The 22,527-nt window shown below is 38.0% G+C and overlaps 1 protein-coding gene across 1 annotated transcript in view; it reads right to left on the bottom strand.

Annotated features, from left to right (window-relative positions):
* Positions 1-22,527, bottom strand: part of LOC135227201 (ran-binding protein 17-like) — an 88,692-nt gene that overhangs the window by 25,543 nt on the left and 40,622 nt on the right. Inside the window, exons 7-9 of the mRNA XM_064279110.1 lie at positions 21,830-22,044; positions 19,694-19,832; positions 7,251-7,417 (exon numbers count right to left, since the gene is read on the bottom strand). Coding sequence (XP_064135180.1) covers positions 7,251-7,417; positions 19,694-19,832; positions 21,830-22,044 — 521 coding nt within the window. The remainder of the gene's footprint in view (positions 1-7,250; positions 7,418-19,693; positions 19,833-21,829; positions 22,045-22,527) is intronic.

Here is a 22,527-nt window from a genome sequence, read left to right as displayed (position 1 = left end):
TATAACATTAATTTGTTGGCTTACAAATCAAGAAAAGATTTCTACTTTAATTGCTTTTTCTGTTTTAAAATACATATTTTCGTTACAGTTGAAATAGTTATTCAAGAAATATTTATATAACATAAAAACCAATTCAGATTAGAAAAGAGATGGTAACTAATAAAGGATTTGGAGTAGAATCATCCTTCTAAAGACGGATGGACACAAATAATTTTATAATACCATGGATAAAATGCCTTTTAAATAAAAAAGACCAGTGTTTTTCTAATTTTAAGTTATAAACACTAAGCTTCTGAACTGATCTTTGGGGGTGTGGCCAAAAATGCTTTGTTCTTAATTTACTATCTACCTTCTGGACTTTCTGGACTTTTATTACTTGGTTATTATCTAGATACTTTTTCCCAGCCCTGGTCCTCTAAGATATTCTGATTTGATCCTTAGTAATTAAACCGCATGTATATATACACACACACACATATACACAGGACCAAACTGAACTTGATTTCTACCTCAAACAAATCTGGTTATTTGGGGGGAAAAAAAAGTTTGGAAGGTGTTGAGTTTCAGGGCCTGTTCAATGCATTCTTCTGTATGCAAAGATGTGAGTGCCCCCTTTAAGTTTCAGTAGAGACTGAAGTATAAAGTCATTGTGTGTAAAAGTAAAATAATCACATCTTCTTGAATCAACTAACCAAAAGAGTATGGTTCAAAAATTACCAAAAAATCAGGGAGAAATAAAAATACCACCATAGCGGTGCTACAGGGGATAACTGTGAGAAATACAAGGGATGTGTAGTGTGAGATCGTCATTCTGAAATCCTGGAAGGTACATGATACAGAGATGGTGAACTGGGAGCCAGACCTACAGTGTTGGCTTACAGAGTGGTTTTTTTTTTAACTTTCAATCAGTGGCAATATTTAAGCATCTGGATTTCTGGCTTATCTTGGCGGGGGAGCTTCAGTATATCTGGCAACACTGGGACTTACCTTCTTACATGGCAACAGATAGTAGAGACTGCCCCTTTTAGACAGGGATGTGTACTCAACTTTAGGTTTCTTCCTAGTCTACTTCATTCATTAATGTTATCTGCTAGGCCCCTATAGGCATCTTAGCTTGTGATACCTTGTGTAATGGTTAGGAGGGGGAGAGAAATTCTCAAAGGGAATCAGGTGTCAGATGTACTCTAACAAATGTGAGAGGCCCTTAAGAATGACCACCAATAGAGCTACCAGTACTCAATGGTAGGAGCTTCCTTTAGAAAAGAACAGCTGTTTACAACCAGAAAGAGGTGAACGATGGCATTCTATAGGGATGAATCAGTGGTGAGGGTCAGGACAAGTCTGAAGATATGCTGGGTATGGGGGACTGATGCAAAGCACATGTTGCTTCCTGACCTTCATCTTACAACTGCCATATTGATTTCTAGCCTACAGCAATCAAGTTAAAGTAAACTTCAACAGCTACCTCAAAGGCATTAAAGTCACAAAAGAGTATCATGAGACAGTTATATTATTTGACTCTGACCTTCTTAAGGATGCATGTCCTGCTAAATCGTGCACCCTCACTGTCTGGCTAGAGAATGAATGAATGAGTATGGGTGTAGAAGAAGACAGCAGAAGCTCTGCCTTAGCAATGGTGAGAGCCACAGGGCTTTTTTTGCACCAGCTGGCAAAGCAACCTCCCTCTCCCTTGCCCGCTGCCTCCTTGGGTCACTGCCCATCTGTTTCGTCCTGTGTGCAACACAAAGTTGGGATGTAGGGTGACTGTTCTAAATCATTCTACCCCAAGGACAGCTCCAGTGGAATTTACTGAAAGCTCAACTTGCCCCATTGTGAGTGTTCAAAACATACAAACTCCTTCAGATTAGCACCTACCAAACAAACTACGGAGCAGAAACTTTCGTGGTTAAGTATGTGAACTCTGGAGATAAACAGGCATGTGTTAAAATTTTAGTCCTTCCACTTACTGACCATGTGACCTTGGGAAAGTTACTTAATCCTTCTGTGCCTCTGTAAAATGGCAACAATAACACTATAGCTTCACAGAGATACTGTGATGATTAAATTAGATAACACACATGTAAAGAAAGAGCTTAAGCTAGTACTTGCACATCGTAAGCACTTAAATTTTGCCAATATTATTTCTTTTCCTAAACAAACCATAGTGACCCTATAGGGCAGAGCAGAAACTGCCCCATAGGGTTTCCAAGGATTGACTGGTGCATTTGAACTGCTGACCGATTGGTTAGCAGCCGAGCTCTTAACCACTGTGTATAATACATACATAGTTTGCTATGAAGACCAAGATTGCAGCAGCATGTGAAAAAATCAACTTTATCATGAAAATTTTCCACTTTAAGTGCCTAAAGGCATATCCCTTGCTTCTCTCCTTTAAATCCATGTCACCCTCTGATCCAGTTGTGAATGTCCTTTCAGCTTGTATTTTTGATATTAATCTCCTGTCATATTTTTGATAATAAAGTTACAAACCAACCAGTTGGAGCTAATGGGTTATACAGGGGGCACAGTTTTTATTTAAAGATCACTATAAATGTCTTTATTATTAGTATTACCAAGTTTGGCTAATTATTCTTTTTTGAAGAAGATAAGAGATGTGAATATGTTTCATCTACTTAAGTGTTTTCTACTGTGAGCATCTTGCTGAGGCTCTACAGGCCGAAGTCTCGCTATCAGTTAAATATGCGACTGCACTTTCTGCTACTTAGTATTACGGGCTGAAATCTTAAGCATGAAATATGTCTTGTACAGTATGTCAAAATGTTGAGCAATATCATTTCAATCTAAACACAGAAATGAAAAAAGAGCAGATGATTTCCCTTTTGCTGTAATTCACTTTGGGATGCATGTCATGAAGAGCACTATACAAAAGCAATTTTCATTGATTGACTGACTGATTGAGGAAAAGGGTGAATGTTCTTTTAGCTTACGTCCCTTCTGAAGCATGATTCTTATAGCTCCTGACAGCTCTTCACAATTTGTAGTTAAATGCCACGTTAGCAAAAAAAAAAAAAGAATGATAATTATTTCGGTTTTTAGTACAGCTGGCTTGAGCAAAGTAGATAAACAGCTGAAGGGTGAGAAAAGTTCAAACCTAAATGTTCTAATTCCTCCATTCCGTGTATTTAGATTTTAGAGACAATGTAGTTAGATTTTAGAGACTATAATTGCTAAAAAATACCTTATTAATAAGCTCACTGCATAATCTACTCAGTACTGCTGATAAACACATGACTCCTGCTCTACTTCTGTGGAAGGTGCTACTCTTTCTAGAGCAATTCATTTCAGGTGAAATTCTGATCAGAGCAGCATTCAGCATCAGTGCCCTTAACATCTCAAAAACAATCAGTCGTGCCTCTGAAATGCACCTCCAGTTCTATGAAACATGTTCCTTAGTTCAGCCAATTTGGGCACATCTTTCACTCTGTGACAGAACTAAATGAATGCTGACCTATGGGTTACAGATGCAAACACTTACCATGACCAGTGATGAAACTGAAAAAATTTCATGGAAATGTTATGTTTGAAATTACTCTAACAGATCAATGCCTAATCACTGTTACTGTTGGTCTGTTCTTAAATTTTTAGCTTATCCTCATAATGACATGAAAACACTTGAGGAATTTTTGCCCTTAATTAACATAACTGAATTTTTCTCAATTGTTAAGCCAAAGCAATGCTGCTGAAACAATGATTCTTACTTGAAATAAAATAGATGAAGTTAATTACAATGGGTCTTCAAACGGACTGAATTTTAATGCTTTCCAAGTCAGATTTGCTTGCAAAATATGGAAGATGGCTTATTTGGAGGGTGTTTTTAAAAACATGGAAGATGTAAAGCTGCATAGCCGGTCATAATAAACGTATTTCCAGGTGAGAGGCATTTAAAATGTCTTTTTCCCAGGCTGCTGCATACAAATGCACAGGCCTATAAGAATGTTCAAAATCTCTTTATATAGGTTCATGGTCGGTTTACTATGGAAACTTGAGGAGACAGCTTTTGCAATTTGGAATTGACACTCTCTTCATGCAATTAGGCTTCCGCAAAATAGGTTCAGGCTGGGGGAAAAAAACAGCTCAAACTAGTAAATAATTGCAGTATCATTGCATCAGTTTAGTTTAAAGAGCTGACAAACCCTCTCTAAACTCCAAGCACAATTAGTCATTAGGGTCTAGTTTTTCAGCGCTGTTAAGCAATTTGTAACCTATTCCTTTTAATAGGGTTAGGCATTACTTAACCGACACAGATGCCTTGAAAACTGAAACCTTGAGTTATGAAGCAGCAACCTTGTTCATTACCTTCTGTGATAGGCAAATCATCTATAAAAACAGCATTTAATGGGCAACCAATGAATAATCAATGGCTTACTTTTCATCTGAGTGTGAAAATGAGAATAATCTAATACAGAGTCCCTCTGGTAAGAGGATGAATCCTGGGTTCTGCTGCTCTTCAGGGCTGATTTATAAGGTCTTGGAAAGCTGATGTAAACAGATGATCAATGGGACCCATCCCTGCTCATAATAACCCCCAACTGGCCCACTCCCTCTTTTCCAAGTCCTTCCCTTCAGGCTATTAGCTCTGTCCAGCTAATTCTTCCCACTACTCCTGCCTGCTGCTTTTACTCCGGCCATCCGTTCAGTCCAGCCGACTCAGAAGTAATTTTATACGCAGCAGAAAGCGGGTGGAATTGATTTTTCACTCAGTGCTCAGTTCCCATCTGAATAATTATCAATTTTACTGCCTCATAAAGGGAAGAGTCAAAATTTCAAATCAATTCAAAAGAGCTTTTGAGACGATAGAAACTGTGCATAAGAATAGAGGTCAAAGTTGTCAGCGACCTAAGGAGATGATGTCAGATATTACTATGCCCAGTGGCTGACATCAGAGGCACTCACGATGATATAACCTGGTGCTAATGCAAATCATGTTTATGCTGACTACCAGAGACCAGCCATCAATATTTAAAATGCTCTCTGAAAGCCTACATTCCAAATAAATAGAATGTATTCTACTGTTAATAAAGATACATCACTACTTAGTCATATGCTATAAAGTGAAGCATTACCAAGTATTATTAACACACAGAAATTACTTAAACCAACAAATGCACAGTAATTCTGAGTGAAGACAAACCTGATTGTCTCCTGCACAACCACATTACTTGCTCTGCAGTCTGATGGTATTTTGTTGAGGACCACAGTCTATTGATTTTTGCTAAAATTTTCTACCAACTTAAAAGTTTCTGCCAAAGTTTATGGGACAACACTGTGATTATGGCCGAGGGCTGGCGGGAGTGATTGGGTGGTGGACTTGCTGCTTGCCATGGCGGGTGGGGGCTGGGTCTGATTCTTGGTCAATTCACGGGTATTTATTTTCTCCAGTGGCTACCTGCCTACGTCAGTGGTTCTTAACCTTCTCCATGCCAAAACGCTTGAGGGCTAGGATGTACTCCCCCCAGTACCAGTGGCTAGCTACTGCAAGGGGCAGGGTAGGAGAGAGGAGAGGAAGGGTGCAATCAAATCTTGACAGCATATATATTTTGAAAAGCTCTTCAGGTGAATCTGAGATGTTAACCCCAGCAACTATCTCCTTGAGAATCAATAGTGTAAGTAGTAAATACTTTGGCTTTTAAGCTAGACAGACCCTGGTTCAAATCCCAACCCCATTACTTCCCAGTTCATCTCTCCACACCTCAGTTTATTAATCTGTAGAATGGGGATGATGATATTCACATTTCAGGGTTGTTGTGGGACCAAAGGGGCTCTGGTGGCACAGTGGTTAAGTGTTTGGCTGCTAACCAAAAGGTCAGCAGTTCGAATTAGCCAGCCACTCTTTGGAAGCCCTATGGGGCAGTTCTACTCTGTCCTAGAGGGTTCTATGAGCAGGAACTGACTCGACGGTGATGGATTTTTCTTTTACTAAATGAGAAGAGTTTTCTGACAGTCCCCTCCTCCTGTGTCACTCACTCTGGCATCATATATTAATTAAATTATCATATAACTGGGTAGTTACTTGTTTCTCTCTGTCTTCCCTGAAAGGAAACTTTTTGAGAGATTGTCTTATGAGTCTTACTGGTTCTTATACCTTGTACATAGTGAGTCCTCAATAAATGTCCTCTTCCTTTACTTCTATAGGGTCGCTATGAGTCGGAATCGACTCGATGGCACCGGGTTCAACGGGTTTCCTTTACTGTATTACGAATATGTCATAACAATTCTAGGGTCATACCAAATAGTTAGAGGCCTACAGTCCTTTGTCTAGTTACACAATATCTTAATTGCCTCCACCTCCATGGAAAATAACTGGGTAACTGAAACATCACAAGTGAATCATTTAAATATTAGCAAAAAATGACATGGCCGTCTCATTCCACTTTCATCATTTCCCATCCAGAGTGACATTTTCCTGCTGATTGTAGGTGACTTATTTGTTGGTTAATGATCATGTAGCAAGACACTGTTGAAGTGTTTACATTTGTACATATGATTTGGTGAGAATAAAACAACTGAAAATAGTGTGAAAATATCTTCCAAATTTAGTGGAATTAAAAAATATCATAGTGATAGTATCTTCATGGAAAACCGGTATTGTTATCATTAAAACATTTCCTATATGTATATTCATTTTTTAAATGCATGCTGTTATTATGATTTGTAGAAATATTATTTTTTTCCCAGTGTTAAACTTGGACCTAGCCCATTTTAGCCAGTTAGAAAACATGTTTGAAAATAAAGAAAAAAATTGAGATTTTGTTACTTATTAAATGCTCTTAGGAACACTATCTACCTGAACCCTGATTTCTCCTCTTTAAATGGGAAAAGTACCAACTATGGGACGACGGCACAGACTAGGAGCCCAGCAAAAGGTAGTTTCCCAGTATACCAGAGGGCTCACAAGACAAACTTACGACATTATCAGAGGCTCCAGGAAAGAAGTCAGAGGTCAACCGTTTCTAGTTGCAGCTTGGCCCTATACTTCTCTGAGGTCTCTGAAAGAGCTGTCCTCTTTTTAAAGTCTAGCTTCGCTGAGGTGAGATGAAACACCTAGGGGTTTCTTGAGGGTGGGTTAATCCTGAAGCTAGCACACTATCCCACTTTCAGGGACAATATTCTTTAAGAGTAACTGGTAAAAAATCTTGGGAAGACTGGTTGCTCTAAGAGATATTCAGGGGCCAGGTTGGCTTCTGGGAAACTATATTTCTTAAGCCACCAGGTGACCAACCACCAGTTACCTGCTGCAGGACATCTGGGTTTTGCTGCATAAAGTGTAATAGTCTCTGACCATCCTGGGTAGCCTCTCTGTATCGTAGTGGCTTCTTGCCCTCTTTAGCTATGTGCTTGAAGAGGTAGGTGACGATGTAGTCTAAACTGGTACAGCAGCTGGAGGAGACAACTGTATCTGCACAAACAATAAACGAGAATTCATTTACATTGCTGAAGTGTTTGTTTCATCTATTAGTTATTCTGCCTCCATTAAGACAAAATCGCTTTCTAGTTTCGAAGCACTTTTACCAAACTGTAAGTTCCTTGAGGGCAGGGATTTTGCCTTGTTTAGCTCCTTAAACCCAGTATCTACCACAGGGCCTGGCTTAGAGACACATTAGTAAGTAAATGATTCCTGGATCGTACTGAACAGAATTTCCCACTTGTGACCTTAAAGGTCTTCACAACAACCCTCTACTATTCAATTCAAGTAACTTTGTTATCTACTTGGTACAAAGTGCTCTGCATCAGGGGAGGCAGGGGCCCAACCACCACCCTGGTGTCAAATAGCTCACGATTTCATATAAAGCTACTCTAGCACAATGCTTTGTAAAAACAAGGTAATACCTAGATATGCCCAACTGAAAGATTATTCCAGTTAGGCATAAGGAAGGATGGTTTTCAGACAGAGATTAGCATAGTGTTGTGGGAAAGGCATGGACTTTAAAGGCAGACAGCTCTGGTCCCAAACTCCATTTCCAATTACTTGCTGTGTTGTTACTTTGAAACAGCCACTTAACCTTTCTCACCATTTATAAAATACCTTCCAGAGCTATATGGGAAGAAAACAAAGTACAGCAATAACAAAAATAGCTGATATTTATTGCGAGTGTTAGTTACTGCGCTAAGTGCTTTACATGTGTGATATTTAATCCCCACACCACACTATAATGGTTAGTATTATTATCTCCACTTTACAGGCCAGGACACTGAGGCTTACAGAGATTCTGTGATTGTCCAGTGTCATATTACTAGAAGATTGTGGAGCCATGGTCTGAAAGTAAACAAGGATTTGGACTCTGGATCCGTACTCTTAGCCAGTACATTAAAATTAGATATTAAGCAAAAATATATGTAAGCATCAGTGCCCTCTTAAACACACAACAGGCACTCAAGAGACAGAAGTTACTACTGGTTTGCCTTCGGTGGTGAAAAAAGGAGAGTGTGTTTGGGGAGCAGGACTTTTGGTTTCCGTGAGAGAAAAGTGTACACGTCATACAGAGGAGGTTGGGGTTTTACTTAGGGCACCCAACCGTGGGCTGCCATATTTACATTTAACTTGGAAGGTCAAATAGGTGTTAGCTGTAGGTTTTCTGAGCAATTAAGTGACAGGATAGAGCAACCATCTGTTGAGTATCTCCTTTGTACACTAAAAGCATCATTCCATTTACTTCTAATTATTTTGTATAGTAGGTATTGCGACTGAAATTTTTCAAACAAGAAAACTGAAGCACAGAGATTATTAAGTAGTTTACCCAAAGTCTATGATTTCGATTCATAGCATGATGCTACCCAGATTTTTCTGGCTAATGGCAACACTTGGACGTGATCCCTGGCAGTTTATGATTAGTAAGAGAAACAATTACAAGAGAAAAATTAAAAATGGTGAATATGGTAGACTCAGAAGAGGGGAAGTAGACTGGGAGAGTAGGTCTGGGAAACAGTAGACTATATACTTCCTAGGGAATAAATGGTGGTGCAGTGGTTAAAGCACTTGGCTGCTAAAGGTCAGCAGTTCAAACCCACCAGCGGCTCTGCATGAGAAAAACATGGCAGTCTGTTTCTGTAAAGATTACAGCCTTGGAAACCCTATGAAGCAGTTCTATTCTGTCCTATGGGGTCGCTACAAGTCAGAATCAACTTGATGGCAGTAGGCTTTTTTTGGGGGGGGGGTGAGGAATACAGTTTTTTATTCATCTCTGAGGCTCTGAGGCTGATGTGTGCCTGTCATAGATCAGAGGTAAAATATTAGCTGAATTAATTAAAGAATGGGTAGGCAAAGCTAATTTGAGAACGTTTTCTAGAGAAGGGCTTGAGTTGTATTTAGCAATAATACCCAGTACTGATATAAGACCAGAGTTTAAAACTTTCTCACATAGATCATTTTGGAAAGAAACGCCATGGTAAATAGAAAGCGGGAGATTTTGGGGGCAAATTTTGAAATCCAGACAGATATATGCATTTAAAATAGAATAATGGTAGCTCATGCAGTATCATCAGAGGTTGAGTAAAGGGTAGCATGGACAATGGTTTTGGGAAACTGGAGATATGAGGCTTTTAAGAAAAGGGCTTTCTTTTTTCCGAAAGCCAGGCACTCCTTGGAAACTCTATGGGGCAGTTCTACTCTGTCCTATAGGGTCACTATGAGTCAGAATCGACTCGATGGCAGTGGGGTTTATGGTATTCAAGAAGCAAGATAACTGGGTTACTTTTTAGAAAAGGGAGCTTGGGTTTTCTAATCCCGGAGGTAGCAGAGTATAGTGAAAACTACATAGGCCAGGAGTCGGACACAGACTTTTTGAGCCTGGTTGCTTTCCTCCATCACATTTATACCTTTGAAGTCCCAATCATAAAAAGTAAACAGATTAAGTAACTTAACATCTACAAAAGGAAGTAAGCAGGAAATAGATAAGATTCCTCTCACTGTGAAGAGCAATATGCTATCAATCATACAAAAATTATAAAGACTTCACGTAGCCTTGGTGACCACATGCCATGCAGGTTGCATTAAAAGGTTCTAATCCACTGAATTGGCTGTGAAAAAGCCAGGTAAACACTTTAGACATGAAGGCTGGAGCATACGTCCTTGCAATAAAAGCCAGGAGAAGAGATTCCATTATAGCTGATTTATGGTTGGGGGCTTTGAAAAGGATAAATGTTATTTCAGGGTAGATTTAAAAGTGTGGAATCACAAGGATCAGAGGGCATCTGGTCAAAAACAGAATGAATAGCAGTGAGGACTATGTATTATTATTGGTTTTCTTTATTCTCAGCTCAAGCTATTGTGTTAGAGCCAAACAATGAAATTTTCCTGATATAAAAGGATGGGCAGAAGTCATGACTTTTCATATTTTGTTCTAGTTCTTGGTGTTTAGATCCTTTACAGAGGATTCCATCCATTATTTAGATAATTCTGGAAATAATTTTTAAGCCTAATAGGCACTTTGCCCTCTCTAGCAACTTGTTTGGCACTGAAAACAACCAAGCGCTCCTTTCCTCCTGCAACCAGGCTCCACAGGAAGCCCAGGCATCATTGATAGCCCTCCTGCTCACTAAGACCCATCACCGAAAGCTGCTGTGAAAAGTTACCTGGGTAGGAAAGAGTTGCGTAACTGAGAGCCAAGAAGAATGATAATTTGTCTGAGTTGAAATTTGGCTTTGATTCAAAACTTCCCATCATAGAAGGGAGGATAAAGGTTTTGAAAAGATATGGTCTCAAAGGCAATTTCAGAAATGATTGCGTGGTGCAGTGGTTTTGGGAACAGGTGGATCTAGGTCTGAATCTGTATCTTTGAGATATCTCACTTGACTGAGCTTCAATTTGCACTTCTGTAAAATGTGCTCAATATTACCTACTTTGCAAGGTATTGTGAGAAGTAAGATAGTGTAAAGATTGTGCCACAGTGCCTGACACACAGTGTTGCTGTTGTTAGATGCTGTTGAGTCGACTCCAACTGACCTTACGTGTAACAGAACGAAATGTTGCCTAATCCTGCACCATCCTCACACCTGGTATGTTTGAGACCACCGTTGTATCCACTGTGTCAGTCTGTCTCACTGAGGGTCTCCCTCTTTTTCACTGACCCTTTGCTTTATCAAGCATGATGTCCTTCTCCAGTGATCGGTCCCTCCTGATGACGTGTCCAAAGTATGTGAGATGAAGTCTTCTCATCCTTGCTTCTACAGAGCATTCTGGCTGTACTTCTCTCTTGAGTGATTTGTTTGTTCTTCTGGCAGTCCATGGTATATTCAATATCTTTTGCCAACACAATTCAAATGTGTCAATTCTTCTTCAGCCTTCCTTTTTCATTGTCCAGATTTCCCATGCATTATGAGGTTTCTGAAAAGACTACGGCTGGGGTCAGGTGCACCTTTAGCCATCAAAGTGACATCTTTGCTTTTTAAGATTTAAAAAGGTCTTTTGCAGCAAATTTTCCCAGTGGAATATATCCTTTACTTTCCTGACTGCTGCTTCCATGGGTGTTGACTGTTGATCCAAGAAGGATGAAATCCTTGACAACTTCAATTTCTTCACCATTTATATGATGCTGTTTATCGGCCCAGTTGTGAGAATTTTTGTTTTCTTTACATTCAGGTATAATCCATGCCGGAGGCTGTAGTCTTTTACCTTCATCCGTAAGTGCTTCAAGTTGTCTTCATTTTTCAAAGAAGGTTTTTCCTTTTCAATTCCCATATGTTTTCCTGAATATTCCAACCCCTTAGACACCAAGACTGTCAGTCTCCTTAGCTAATTCATAGCCCTTTTCGCCCTTAAGCATTTTCTTTGGTGGGAGAAACAATGTACGAGGTCTCTATATTTATAAATATTTCCTGAATCTTTTACTCCCATATTACATTCATGCCACATATTCCATTCAATTCTAAATGTGTTCAAAATAACAACTTACCCTCTTTTATTCTTTACATACGTTTCATTAATAATGAACTTTACGAGTGAAAATCTAGTGGTTTCTAGTTTGTTCAACTTCCTGTTTGCCCTCACCTTTCCTTGAGCTATCCTTTTCTTCTGTTTGGAATACACTCCTGTCCTGGCTATGGCTAATCTTCAGAGGCTTCACTGATGACTTTTTCACACCCTATTTTAATCCTTGTTTACCACTTATCGTTACTTGATATTTTCCTGTTTGTTTGCTTATTTACTGCTTATCCTTCCCCACTAGAATACAAGGTTCACATGAGTAGGGACCTTATTTGCCTTATTCCCTTCAGTACCACCAAAGTCTAGAATGGTACCTAGTACATAATATGTGCACAATGGATAACTGTTGAATAAATGATTGAGAGCCATTACTAATTGAGAGTAGCTTTTTGTAAGCCCTGTGTTTGGTCTCTGTGTGTAAAAGTATGAGTGATTAAAAATAGAAAATATAATCTCTTTTGTCATTCACCTTTCTCTTTCCTCATCTAAAAGCTGACCTGAAATCAAAATGCTAATGAATGATTAATTAAAACATTTTTATATCATGTTAAGCATATTAGGCTAGTCACGACTCCATCAGTGATTCATCTTTTCTGTATAGTACCTCCCTCCCACTTTTTCCATTGAGGCTATAGTAAATATGAAACCTGCTTGTAACCCAAACAATACCTATAAATGCCTCTTGGCAAATTTATCATTGTTGGGAAAGGAGAAACCCAAGTGGCTACTTTCAACACTCTAAATAGTCCTCCTTTTAAAAGACACAGGACATAATTAATCCGCCAGAATTGTCCAATGGTTATAATGCCAACTTGCTGCAATACAAGAGGCTGTAGATAAAATCATGAATGCAAGCAAGATCATTTCTACCAGGCATCTAGTCATCAAAACTGTGACCTTTATCAGGTAGACCTAGCAAGGTAGTGTAGCAGAGAGGAATGGATTTCAGAGTTAGAAAAACCCTTAGATCAGGCACTTATTGATTGCATGACCTTAGGCAAGTTGTTTCACTTCTCTGAGCCACAGCTTACTCATCTGTATAATGAAATAATATCTAATTAATGCCTTCAATAAGCATTTATTGAGCATTTACTATATATGAGGCACTGGGAATAAAGTGGTGATTAAGACATTATTCCTGTCCTTCAGAAGCTTGCAATCAAGTAGCAAGTAAGGACATACAGACTTATTAGAGCACCTGGCCCAGTTTTGGTATGCAGGGTGGTTCTGAGAGTGAAATAAGCCAAGTTCACACATAAAAACACCTGTGACAGCATAGGTATCCACAGTCACACACTTAAGAAGTAGCAGCACTGGGACTTAAATCCAAGTTGAGTATTCCCTCCATAATGCCACTTTGTCAAAATTCCCTTGAGAGCCTTGTTAAGAACGCAGATTCCAGACCCAACTAAGACCACATTTTGAGCAACAACATAGCTGACTGCAACTAATTCAAGCTCCTCAAGTATTACTATGATGTGAAATAAAAGAATGTCAAGCCAAACTGTAATAATAAAGACAACAAGACTTCTGCTTCTGTCCATTAAGGATTAACTGCTACGAGAATTGCTCTCCTGTCATAAACAACTAGAAAATAGGACAAAATATATGAAACAATGGTTTTCAATTATTGGACAACAAGCAGTGCAAAACTATTAAACCGGAGAAGAGGGAAACAAATGAGGTAGTACTTACAACTGCTCAAGCTTACTGCCTAGAGGCAGTTTCCAGGCTGTAGGCCAAGAAGAGAGAACCCAAACAATGCCAAGTGGCCTCACTGAGCTGAAGAGAAACGAATGGAGTTTGGGAAGGCTGAGACAGTTAGAACTTATGGGACGGAGTACTGGAGAATAGGGACTGTGAAAAGATAGCATTCTGGAGATTTGCAAAGGAGTTCCCCATAGTTTTCTTCTCCACAATGACCTGGGCATGTGTGAAAAGAAATTCCCCAAGGCTGGAGAAAGATCCACTGGAAAGCACTAGGTCAAATAATTCCTGAAGGTCACACAGAGCTGGGATTAGTTTGTAGAGAAACCTAGAGCATTGGAGAGTCCTCATAGGGACTCTTGGGGCAAATCCAGACCCTTGCCTTTTCCAGCTTCTAGAGCTAAATTACTCCAAAATAAAGGCTGCTGGTTAATCTTAATGAGTTGAATTGATTCAGAATTACTAAACTGCACATAATAACAAAATCCACAACCTTTAAAAATATATACCAAAATTCAGCACTGAACAATAAATTTTACAATGACTGACATCCAATAAAAACTAAGAAAGCATGAAAAAAATGAGACCATATGGCCCATGAGAAAGAGAAAAATAAACCAATAGAAACAGACCCAGAAATGACACTAGTAGACAAGGATGTTAAAATAGCTGTTATAAATCTTATACATATGCTCAAGGTTAAAGGAAAACAAGAACCCAACAAGGAGAAAATGGAAGATAAAAAAAAAAAAAAAAAAGATCAATATGCAACTTTCAGAGAATAAAAATATCTAAAATTAAAAAAAAAAAAAGTACCATATGGAGTTACTAGCAGATTATATATTATAGAAAAAAAAAATCAGTTAACTTGAATATATAGCTATAGAAACTACTCAAAATGACCACAGAGAAGAAATAAGTGTGAAGAAAATAAATAGAAAATCAGTGAGCTGTAGGGCAACAGCAAGAGGTATAATATATGTGTAATTGCATTCCATAAGGGGTGGCGCTAGAGGGAGACAGGTAGACTGTGATTATTTGAAGGTTAACTGTGATAATATTATTTGAAGATGTAGACTGTAAACCCTAGAGTAACCACTAACGAATAAAAAGGTATGGCTAATACACACTGACAGTAGATATAAAATAAAAATAGGCTTATAAAAAATAGTCAATTAACTCATACCAAAAGAAGGCATGAAAAAGAAAAAAAGGAACAAAGACCAGTGGGATTGACAGCAAATAAATAGCAACACTGCAGATTTAAACCCAAACATACTGATACCAAAACCAGACCCAGTGCTGTTGAGTCGATTCCGACTCATAGTGACCCTATAGGACAGAGTAGAACTGCCCCATAGAGTTCCAAGGAGTGCCTGGCAGATTCGAACTGCTGACCTTTATGGTTAGCAGCCATAGCACTTAACCACTATGCCACCAGGGTTTCCAACACATACTGATAGTTACCTTAAATATGAGTGGTTGAAACACTAATTAAAGGACAGAGGTTGTCAGATTGGATATAAAAGTATGACTCAACTATATGCTGGGAGTTAGGCTAATATACCTACATCCTAGTCACCAGAATTTATGAGTATGTTAGGTTTTTTTTTTAGGCTATGTGGCAAAGGTTCCTAATCAGTTGACCTAAAACAAAGAGATTATCCATGATTATCTGAGTGGGCACAAGGTAATCACAAGGTTCCTGAAAAATGGAAAAGAGAGACAGAAGAGGTCAGAGTCAGAGGAAGATGTGTCTATAGGAAAATGATCACAGATACGCAATGTTGCTGGCTTTAAAGATGGAGGAGGGCACCACAAACTAAGGGATGTGTATGGTCTCTAGGGGTTGGAAAAAGCAACGATATGGATTTGCCCCAGGAGACTCCAGAAAGGAATGGACTCCTGCTGACGCTTTGCTCTTAGCCCACTGAGACCCAAGTCCAACTTCTGACCTACAGAACTGTAAGTCACCAAGTTTGTGGTAATTTGTTGCAGCAGCAACAGAAAACTAACACATGCTGTTTATAAGAAACCAACTTTAAATATAAAGACATAGAACGATTAAACGTGAAAAGAATGGAAAAACATGCTCACCCCAATCAAAAGAAAGTTGAAGAGTTAGTAATAGGAGACAAAGTAGATTAAATAGGAAAAAAGTCACCAAAAATTAAAAGGGTCATTTCATAATGATAAAGGGGTATCTTCATCAAAGAGACCTAACAATCTGAAATATGTGCCAAATAACAGAGCTTCAAAATATATGATGTAAAAACTATAGACCTGAAAGGAGAAATAGAAATATTTATAATTACAGTTAGATATTTTAGTATTCCTCTCTTGGTAATTGATAGAATATGTAGGCACTGGCTGACCGACCTGACCGACCCAACCCGACCAACCAACCAATCGGTAAGAATATAGGACATCTTAACATTATCAATCAACTAGACCTGACGGTTATGCAACACTCTTAACAACAAGCATGGAATACACATTCATTTCAACTGCGCATGGAACATTTACCATATTTTGGGCAATAAAAAGTCTAAATAAATGTAAAAAGCATAAAAATCATAAAGTATATTCTATAATCACAATGGAATTTAACTAGAATCAATAACAAAAAGATATCAAGAATATTTCAATTATTTGAAGATTAAACAATGTGCTTTTAAATAGCTCATTAGTCAGAGAAGAAACCAGCAGGGAAATTATATTTATTTTTTAATTGAATAAAAATAAAAACACAACATATCAAAATTTGTGAGGTTTATCTACAGCAGTGATTAATGCATTAAATGCACACATTAGAAAAAGAAGAAAAGTTTAAAATCAATGATCACCCTGAGTCAGAATTGACTCAATGGCAACTAGCAATAACAAGACAAGCCTCTACCTGAAAGACACTAGAAAAGGAAGAGCAAAATAAACTGAAGGAAGGAAATGATAAAGATTCTACTTGAAATTGATGAAATGAAAAGAAGAAAAATAGAAAAATCAATGGCACCAAAAGCTGGTTCTTTACAATAAAACTGATAAACCTTTAGCCAGAATGATCAAGCAAAAAAAGAGAGAAGACACACAAAATGCCTCTATCAGAGGTGAGAGAGGGACATTATTATAGATCCTATAGTAATCAAATTGGGTAACGAGGATATTATGAATAACTTTATGTCAATAAAGTTAAATGAACTTTAGATGAGATGGACAAATCCCTTTAAAGACACGAACTACCAAATGTTGCTCGAGATGATAACAGATAACCTTAATAGCCCCATATGTATTACAGAAATTTAATTTGTAGCTAAAAACCTTCCAAGAAAGAAAATTCTAGGCCTGATGGTTTCACTAGGGAATTGTATCAAATACTTAAGGAAGAAATAATAATTCTACACAAAGTTTTCAAGAAAATAGGGGAGGAAGGAACATTTCCTAACTCATTTTATGAGGGCATTAGACTGTCATTAAAACAAAGATATTAGAAGAACAGAAAATTGTCTTTATTTGAAGACAAATCTATATAGGAAATCTTAACAAATCTACAAAAAGCTACTAATAAGTGAGTTATGCAAAGTTGTAGGACACAAAGTCACTGTATATACATGAAAAAAAATCAATTGTATTCCATATCATGGTAAAGAATAGGAAATTGAAATTTAATACCAGTTACAACAGCATAAAACAGAATATTTAGTTACAAATTTAACAAAATACATATAAAATGCATACATTCCAAACTACAAAAACACTGCTAGGAAAGTTAAAAATGACCTAAATAAATGGAGAGACATACTACTTTCAGGAACTGAAACACTCCATATTGTTAATATATCAATTCTTCCCAAATTGGGCTATACAGTTAATGCAATCCCAATCAAAACTTCTAGTTTTTTTTAAAAATAGAAATGACTACATGATTTTAAAATTTATATAAAAATGGCAAGGGATTCAGGTTATCCAATAGAATTTTAAAAGAGGAAAAAAAAATTAGCGAGTTTACACCACCTGATTTTTCACACTATGGAATTAGGATAGCATGGTGTTAGCATAAGGATAAACAGAATAGAGTCCAGAAACGGACCAACACATAAATGGTCAACTGATTTTCTAAAAAGGTGACCAGGTGATCCAACAGGGTAGGATGCTCTTCAACAAAAGGTGCTGGAACGATTGAATATCCATATATATATATATTTTAAATCTCAATGTTTACCTCATACTGTATATAAAAATGGAAACCCTGGTGGCATAGTGGTTAAGTGCTACGGTTGATAACCATAAAGGTCGGCAGTTCGAAACCTCCAGGCGCTCCTTGGAAACTCTATGGGGCAGTTCTACTCTGTCCGATGGGGTCGCTATGAGTCGGAATTGACTCAATGGCAGTGGGTTTTTTGGGTATATATAAAAATAAAATTGAAATGGATCATAGTCTTAAGCATAAGAGCTAAAACTATAAAATTTCTAGAAGGAAACGTAGGAGAAATCTTTATGGCCTTGAGACGGGCAAAGATTTCTTAGGTTAGAACCACAAAAATATGAACCATAAAAGAAAAAATAATAAATTAGACTACCTCAAAATTAAAAACTTTTGTTCTTTGAAAGACACTGTAAAGAAAATGAAAAGACAAGCCATAGGCTGAGAAAATATTTGCAAAACATATAGCTCATAAAGGATTTGTATCAAGAATATAAACTCCTAAAAATGAGACAAACAACCCAGTTAAAAGATGAGTAAAATATGTGATCTAACACTTCACCAAGAAAATATATATATGAATGACAAAGAAGCACATGAAAAGATGCTCAACATCATTATTCACTAGGATATCATTATTCTTTAATAATTATTCATTAATGAAATGGAAATTAAAACCACAATGAAATTCTACTTCACCCCCACTAGGATAGCTAAAATTAAAAAGACTGATAATGGGAAGTGTTATCAAGGATGTGGAGCAACTGGAACTCTCTATATTGCTGGTGGGAATAAAAGGTGTGGTCACTTTCGGAAGCAGTTTGGCACGCTCTTACAATGTTGCAAAAACACTTAGCATATAACCCAGAAATCCCAATCCTAGCTATTTACCCAAGAGAAATAAAAACATGTCCACATAAAGACTTGCACATGAATGTTAATAGTAGCTTTATTTAAAATAGCCAAAACTGGAAACAACTTCAATGCCATCAGTTGGTGAATGGATAAAACAAACTAACTGGCATACATATTGTTGAATACCACTCAGCAATAAAAAGGAACTAGCTATTGATTTGGAAAACAACGTGAATCAATCCCAAAGGCATTATGCTAAATAAAGAGGCCAGACACAAAAGACAAATGATTTCACTTACATGAAATTCTGAAAAAGGTCAAACTATAGTGAGAGAGAAAACCCTGGTGGTGTAGTGGTTAAGAGCTACTGGCTGCTAAACCAAAAGGCTGGCAGTTCAAATCCACCAGGTGCTCCTAGGAAACGCTACGGGGCAGTTCTACTCTGTCCTATAGGGTAGCTATGAGTTGGAATCGACTCGACGGCAGTGGGTTTGGTTTTTGGTTATAGTGAGAGAAAGTAGATAGTGGTTACCTTTGGCAGGAGATAGGGGGAAGGGACTGGCTAGAAGTGGGCATGAGGGAGCTTTTTGTGCTGGTGGAAATGTTCTGTATCTTGACTGGGTAGGTTCCATGACTGTATATGTATGTGTCAGGACTCACAGAAATATTCACTTAAAAACTGGTGAATTTTACTGTATATAAATTATACCTAAATAAAAGTTGTTTTAAAAACAACAAACTGTATTATCAAAATATGAAAAAGGGCATTTTTCTACTGTAATAGTTATGAAATTATTATTACTTTTACAGTATAGAAATACTTTATTTCTTAATATAGAAATACTATAAAAGTAATAGTTATTAAACAATCTTTCAGTTTGTGCTCACATTATCTTTTTCCCCTTGGTAGGATGATAATTTCAATAAGCACATACATTCAGAGAGCACGACCCAGTTTTTCCTCTGTAAACAATGTTCTCCATGATCCTTACCAAGAGTAGTGAGTCCCTCTGAGATAGATGTGAGAACATACAGGAGTACAGGAGGCTCTAAGTTGGTGATGAAGCTCATGTGGTCCTGGGTGAGACATTCCAGAAGCGGATAATAAGACTGGCTCAGTTTCCGATATTGCTACAACACAGAGATATACTAAATGTCAAGCCACAGGGAAGAAAAACAAAGACATGTTACAGTCCAGTGGAAACTGCCATTTATAATATTGGAAATTGTAAACTTACCTAAACACAAGGCGAATAAATATATAGAACAAATGACATAATGATTCCCAATTCAGCATTTAAAGGAATAATAGCAATCTCTTGAAATCTAGAAACACTAATTTGAAGTTATAGTACATATGGCATTTCAATTTCATCTTATACAGCTAACACTTAAATGCAAGTAAATCTCTGCTGTATGAAATTTAGGAGCCTGGGTAAATTATTTTCCCATTCTGGAATACTACAGCACTGAACAGGGCTTAATAGTGGCTAGGCAATCTTTTTTCTTTTTTTAAACACAAAATTTGCTGTTTTAATAGAATTTGGCATATAGTCTCCTGTGTGTTCACACAATGTTAACCCATCTAACTAAATCATAATTTGGTAAATGGCTTAATATTTACCATATACCACAGGCAAAAGAGAAGCACCCAAGAAAGGTAGTTGGAACACCTCAAATGTAGCCCAAACCAACATTAAAGGACAACTCTCCTAAGAGAGAGAAACTAGACCTGCATTTCTTCAGGTGAGATTAAGACCACCTCCATAAGAAATGCTTGGGGTGCTTGCCAAAAATGCAGTTTCCTGAGGCCCATTCCAGAATCACTAAATGAAAGGCTCTGGAGTAAGGCCCTGAAATGTATATTTTTAACACATACAGTAAAACAGTCTTATGCACACTAAAGTTTGTGACCCGCTGAACTAGAGTTTTGCTTGTCTATTAGAAAATGGGTGAGAGAAAAATTCTGCAACCACATCAGTTTTCTTGCTGGACCTGTAGTGGAAAGTCCCACCGATGAGGCAGCTGTGACACATGGCTGGTCTAACTCAAGCTTCTACTTTGCAATTGCTGTCATGCAGGCACAGCCCTTCATGTGCATTCCAATCCACTATAAAAGGCTTAACAACTTTGGCTTGAGATGTGGTTCTATTAAGACTAGCTTAGAAAGATGGAAGAGGGCGCCACTAGTCCATTAGAAGGCCAAGGAGTATTTCTCACACAGGTTGACTGAAATGGCCCCCAGATCTTACTTGTAACCTTGGGATGTGAATAGGTGGACTAGGCCTATGCATATATTTGGCCATGTAACCCAAGTAATTAATTGCTGCAACCATATTGAGCACATATTGGCTCCTGTGTAATTAGGCAGAGATGTTAAAAAAAAAAAAAAAGTCTGATAATGACATAGCTCAATGGAAGCGCCTGGAAATTTGAATTTCCAACAAGCACTCCAGGTGATTCTGAAGGGCCTCAGAGTTTGAAAACCAATGACATAAATCATAGAAACTAGATAGGAGAGCAGAAAAGGGACCCAGAGATCACTTGGTTTAATCTCCTCATTTTAAAGATGAGGAAATTGAAGCCTGGAGAAATAGAGAAGGTGATTTATTTATTTAAGGTAAATGACTAGTGAGTGGCAGAGCTGAGGCCATACACCAGGCTGTTCAACGTTCAGTTCAGCACTCTCTCCACCACACCAGAATTCTAATGGAGAGAAAGGCCAAACAGCAGGGGGAGCAGAAAGGGTAGCATGGAAAGAAGGAGAAGATTCTGCAGCCGGTCCTGTATTTTCTGCTCTAGGGAATAAAGGCTTTTTTGAATTATGAGTATAATTGTAAGCAATTAGTTGAAACTGCTAATTACATTTTCTCTAGATGCAGAAACTGCAGCACTCTGGATGACCAATTTGTCACAAGGTGGTAGCTGCAGCTTTCTAAAATGCACATTTATAAATACAGTCACTATAGTTATCCAAATTCTGGATGTTAAATCAAGTATGCTGTTTTAAAACGTAAAATACTCCGGTACGAATTCTAACGCCCTTGGCTTCATCCTAACAACTCCAAACCCGTGGTGGTGGTACTTCATATTTCACACAGAAACTCCCAGGATGCATGAGTGCTTACTAGTAAGTCACAGTGGGACACTGACAGCAGCATTTTGACAAAGGCCTGGAGTACACTGTCAAAATGGTTGTCCCCGTACAACTTGAAGACGCCAAAGCTGACATAATTTCCACACAAGGCAGATTTGAGAGCCGAATAGCAGATGGAGATGCCCTTGAGTTTCATTGGATAAATCTGATCTTTTGAGAGGCTCCCCAGGGACAGGATCTGATTACCTGTTTTAGGGTAAAAGCAGAAAGGGAAAGTGACATAAGCAGATATAATTCAAAGCAGTTATGGGGCAGACTATTTAACATTTTCACTTTACTGCTAATGCTCACTTCCCCTCACCATTGTTCCAAAAATTGCCCCATCCACTGTAATGAAAAATGTATGAGGCAGTTCACCCAGGAAGTACAAAGGGCCCAAAAACAACCCATCAAAGGTTGTTGGAAAAGTTCTATATTTTTATCCAGATGGTGATCACATGGATATATTCATCCAGTAAAAACCCAGTGCCGTCGAGTCGATACCGACTCATAGTGACCCTATAGGACAGAGTAGAACTGCCTCATAGGGTTTCCGAGGAGCGCCTGGCAGACTCGAACTGCCGACCCTTTGGTTTTTTTTGGATATATACATAAAAAATCTGTAAAAACCCATTGAGTTATACTCTTAGGACCAAGTTCACGTAACATACTTTAATATACCTATGCTAT

Source organism: Loxodonta africana, chromosome 2, assembly GCF_030014295.1.
Source record: "Loxodonta africana isolate mLoxAfr1 chromosome 2, mLoxAfr1.hap2, whole genome shotgun sequence".
NCBI classification, from domain to species: Eukaryota; Metazoa; Chordata; class Mammalia; order Proboscidea; family Elephantidae; genus Loxodonta; species Loxodonta africana.
This window is presented reverse-complemented; position numbering and strand designations above follow the sequence as displayed.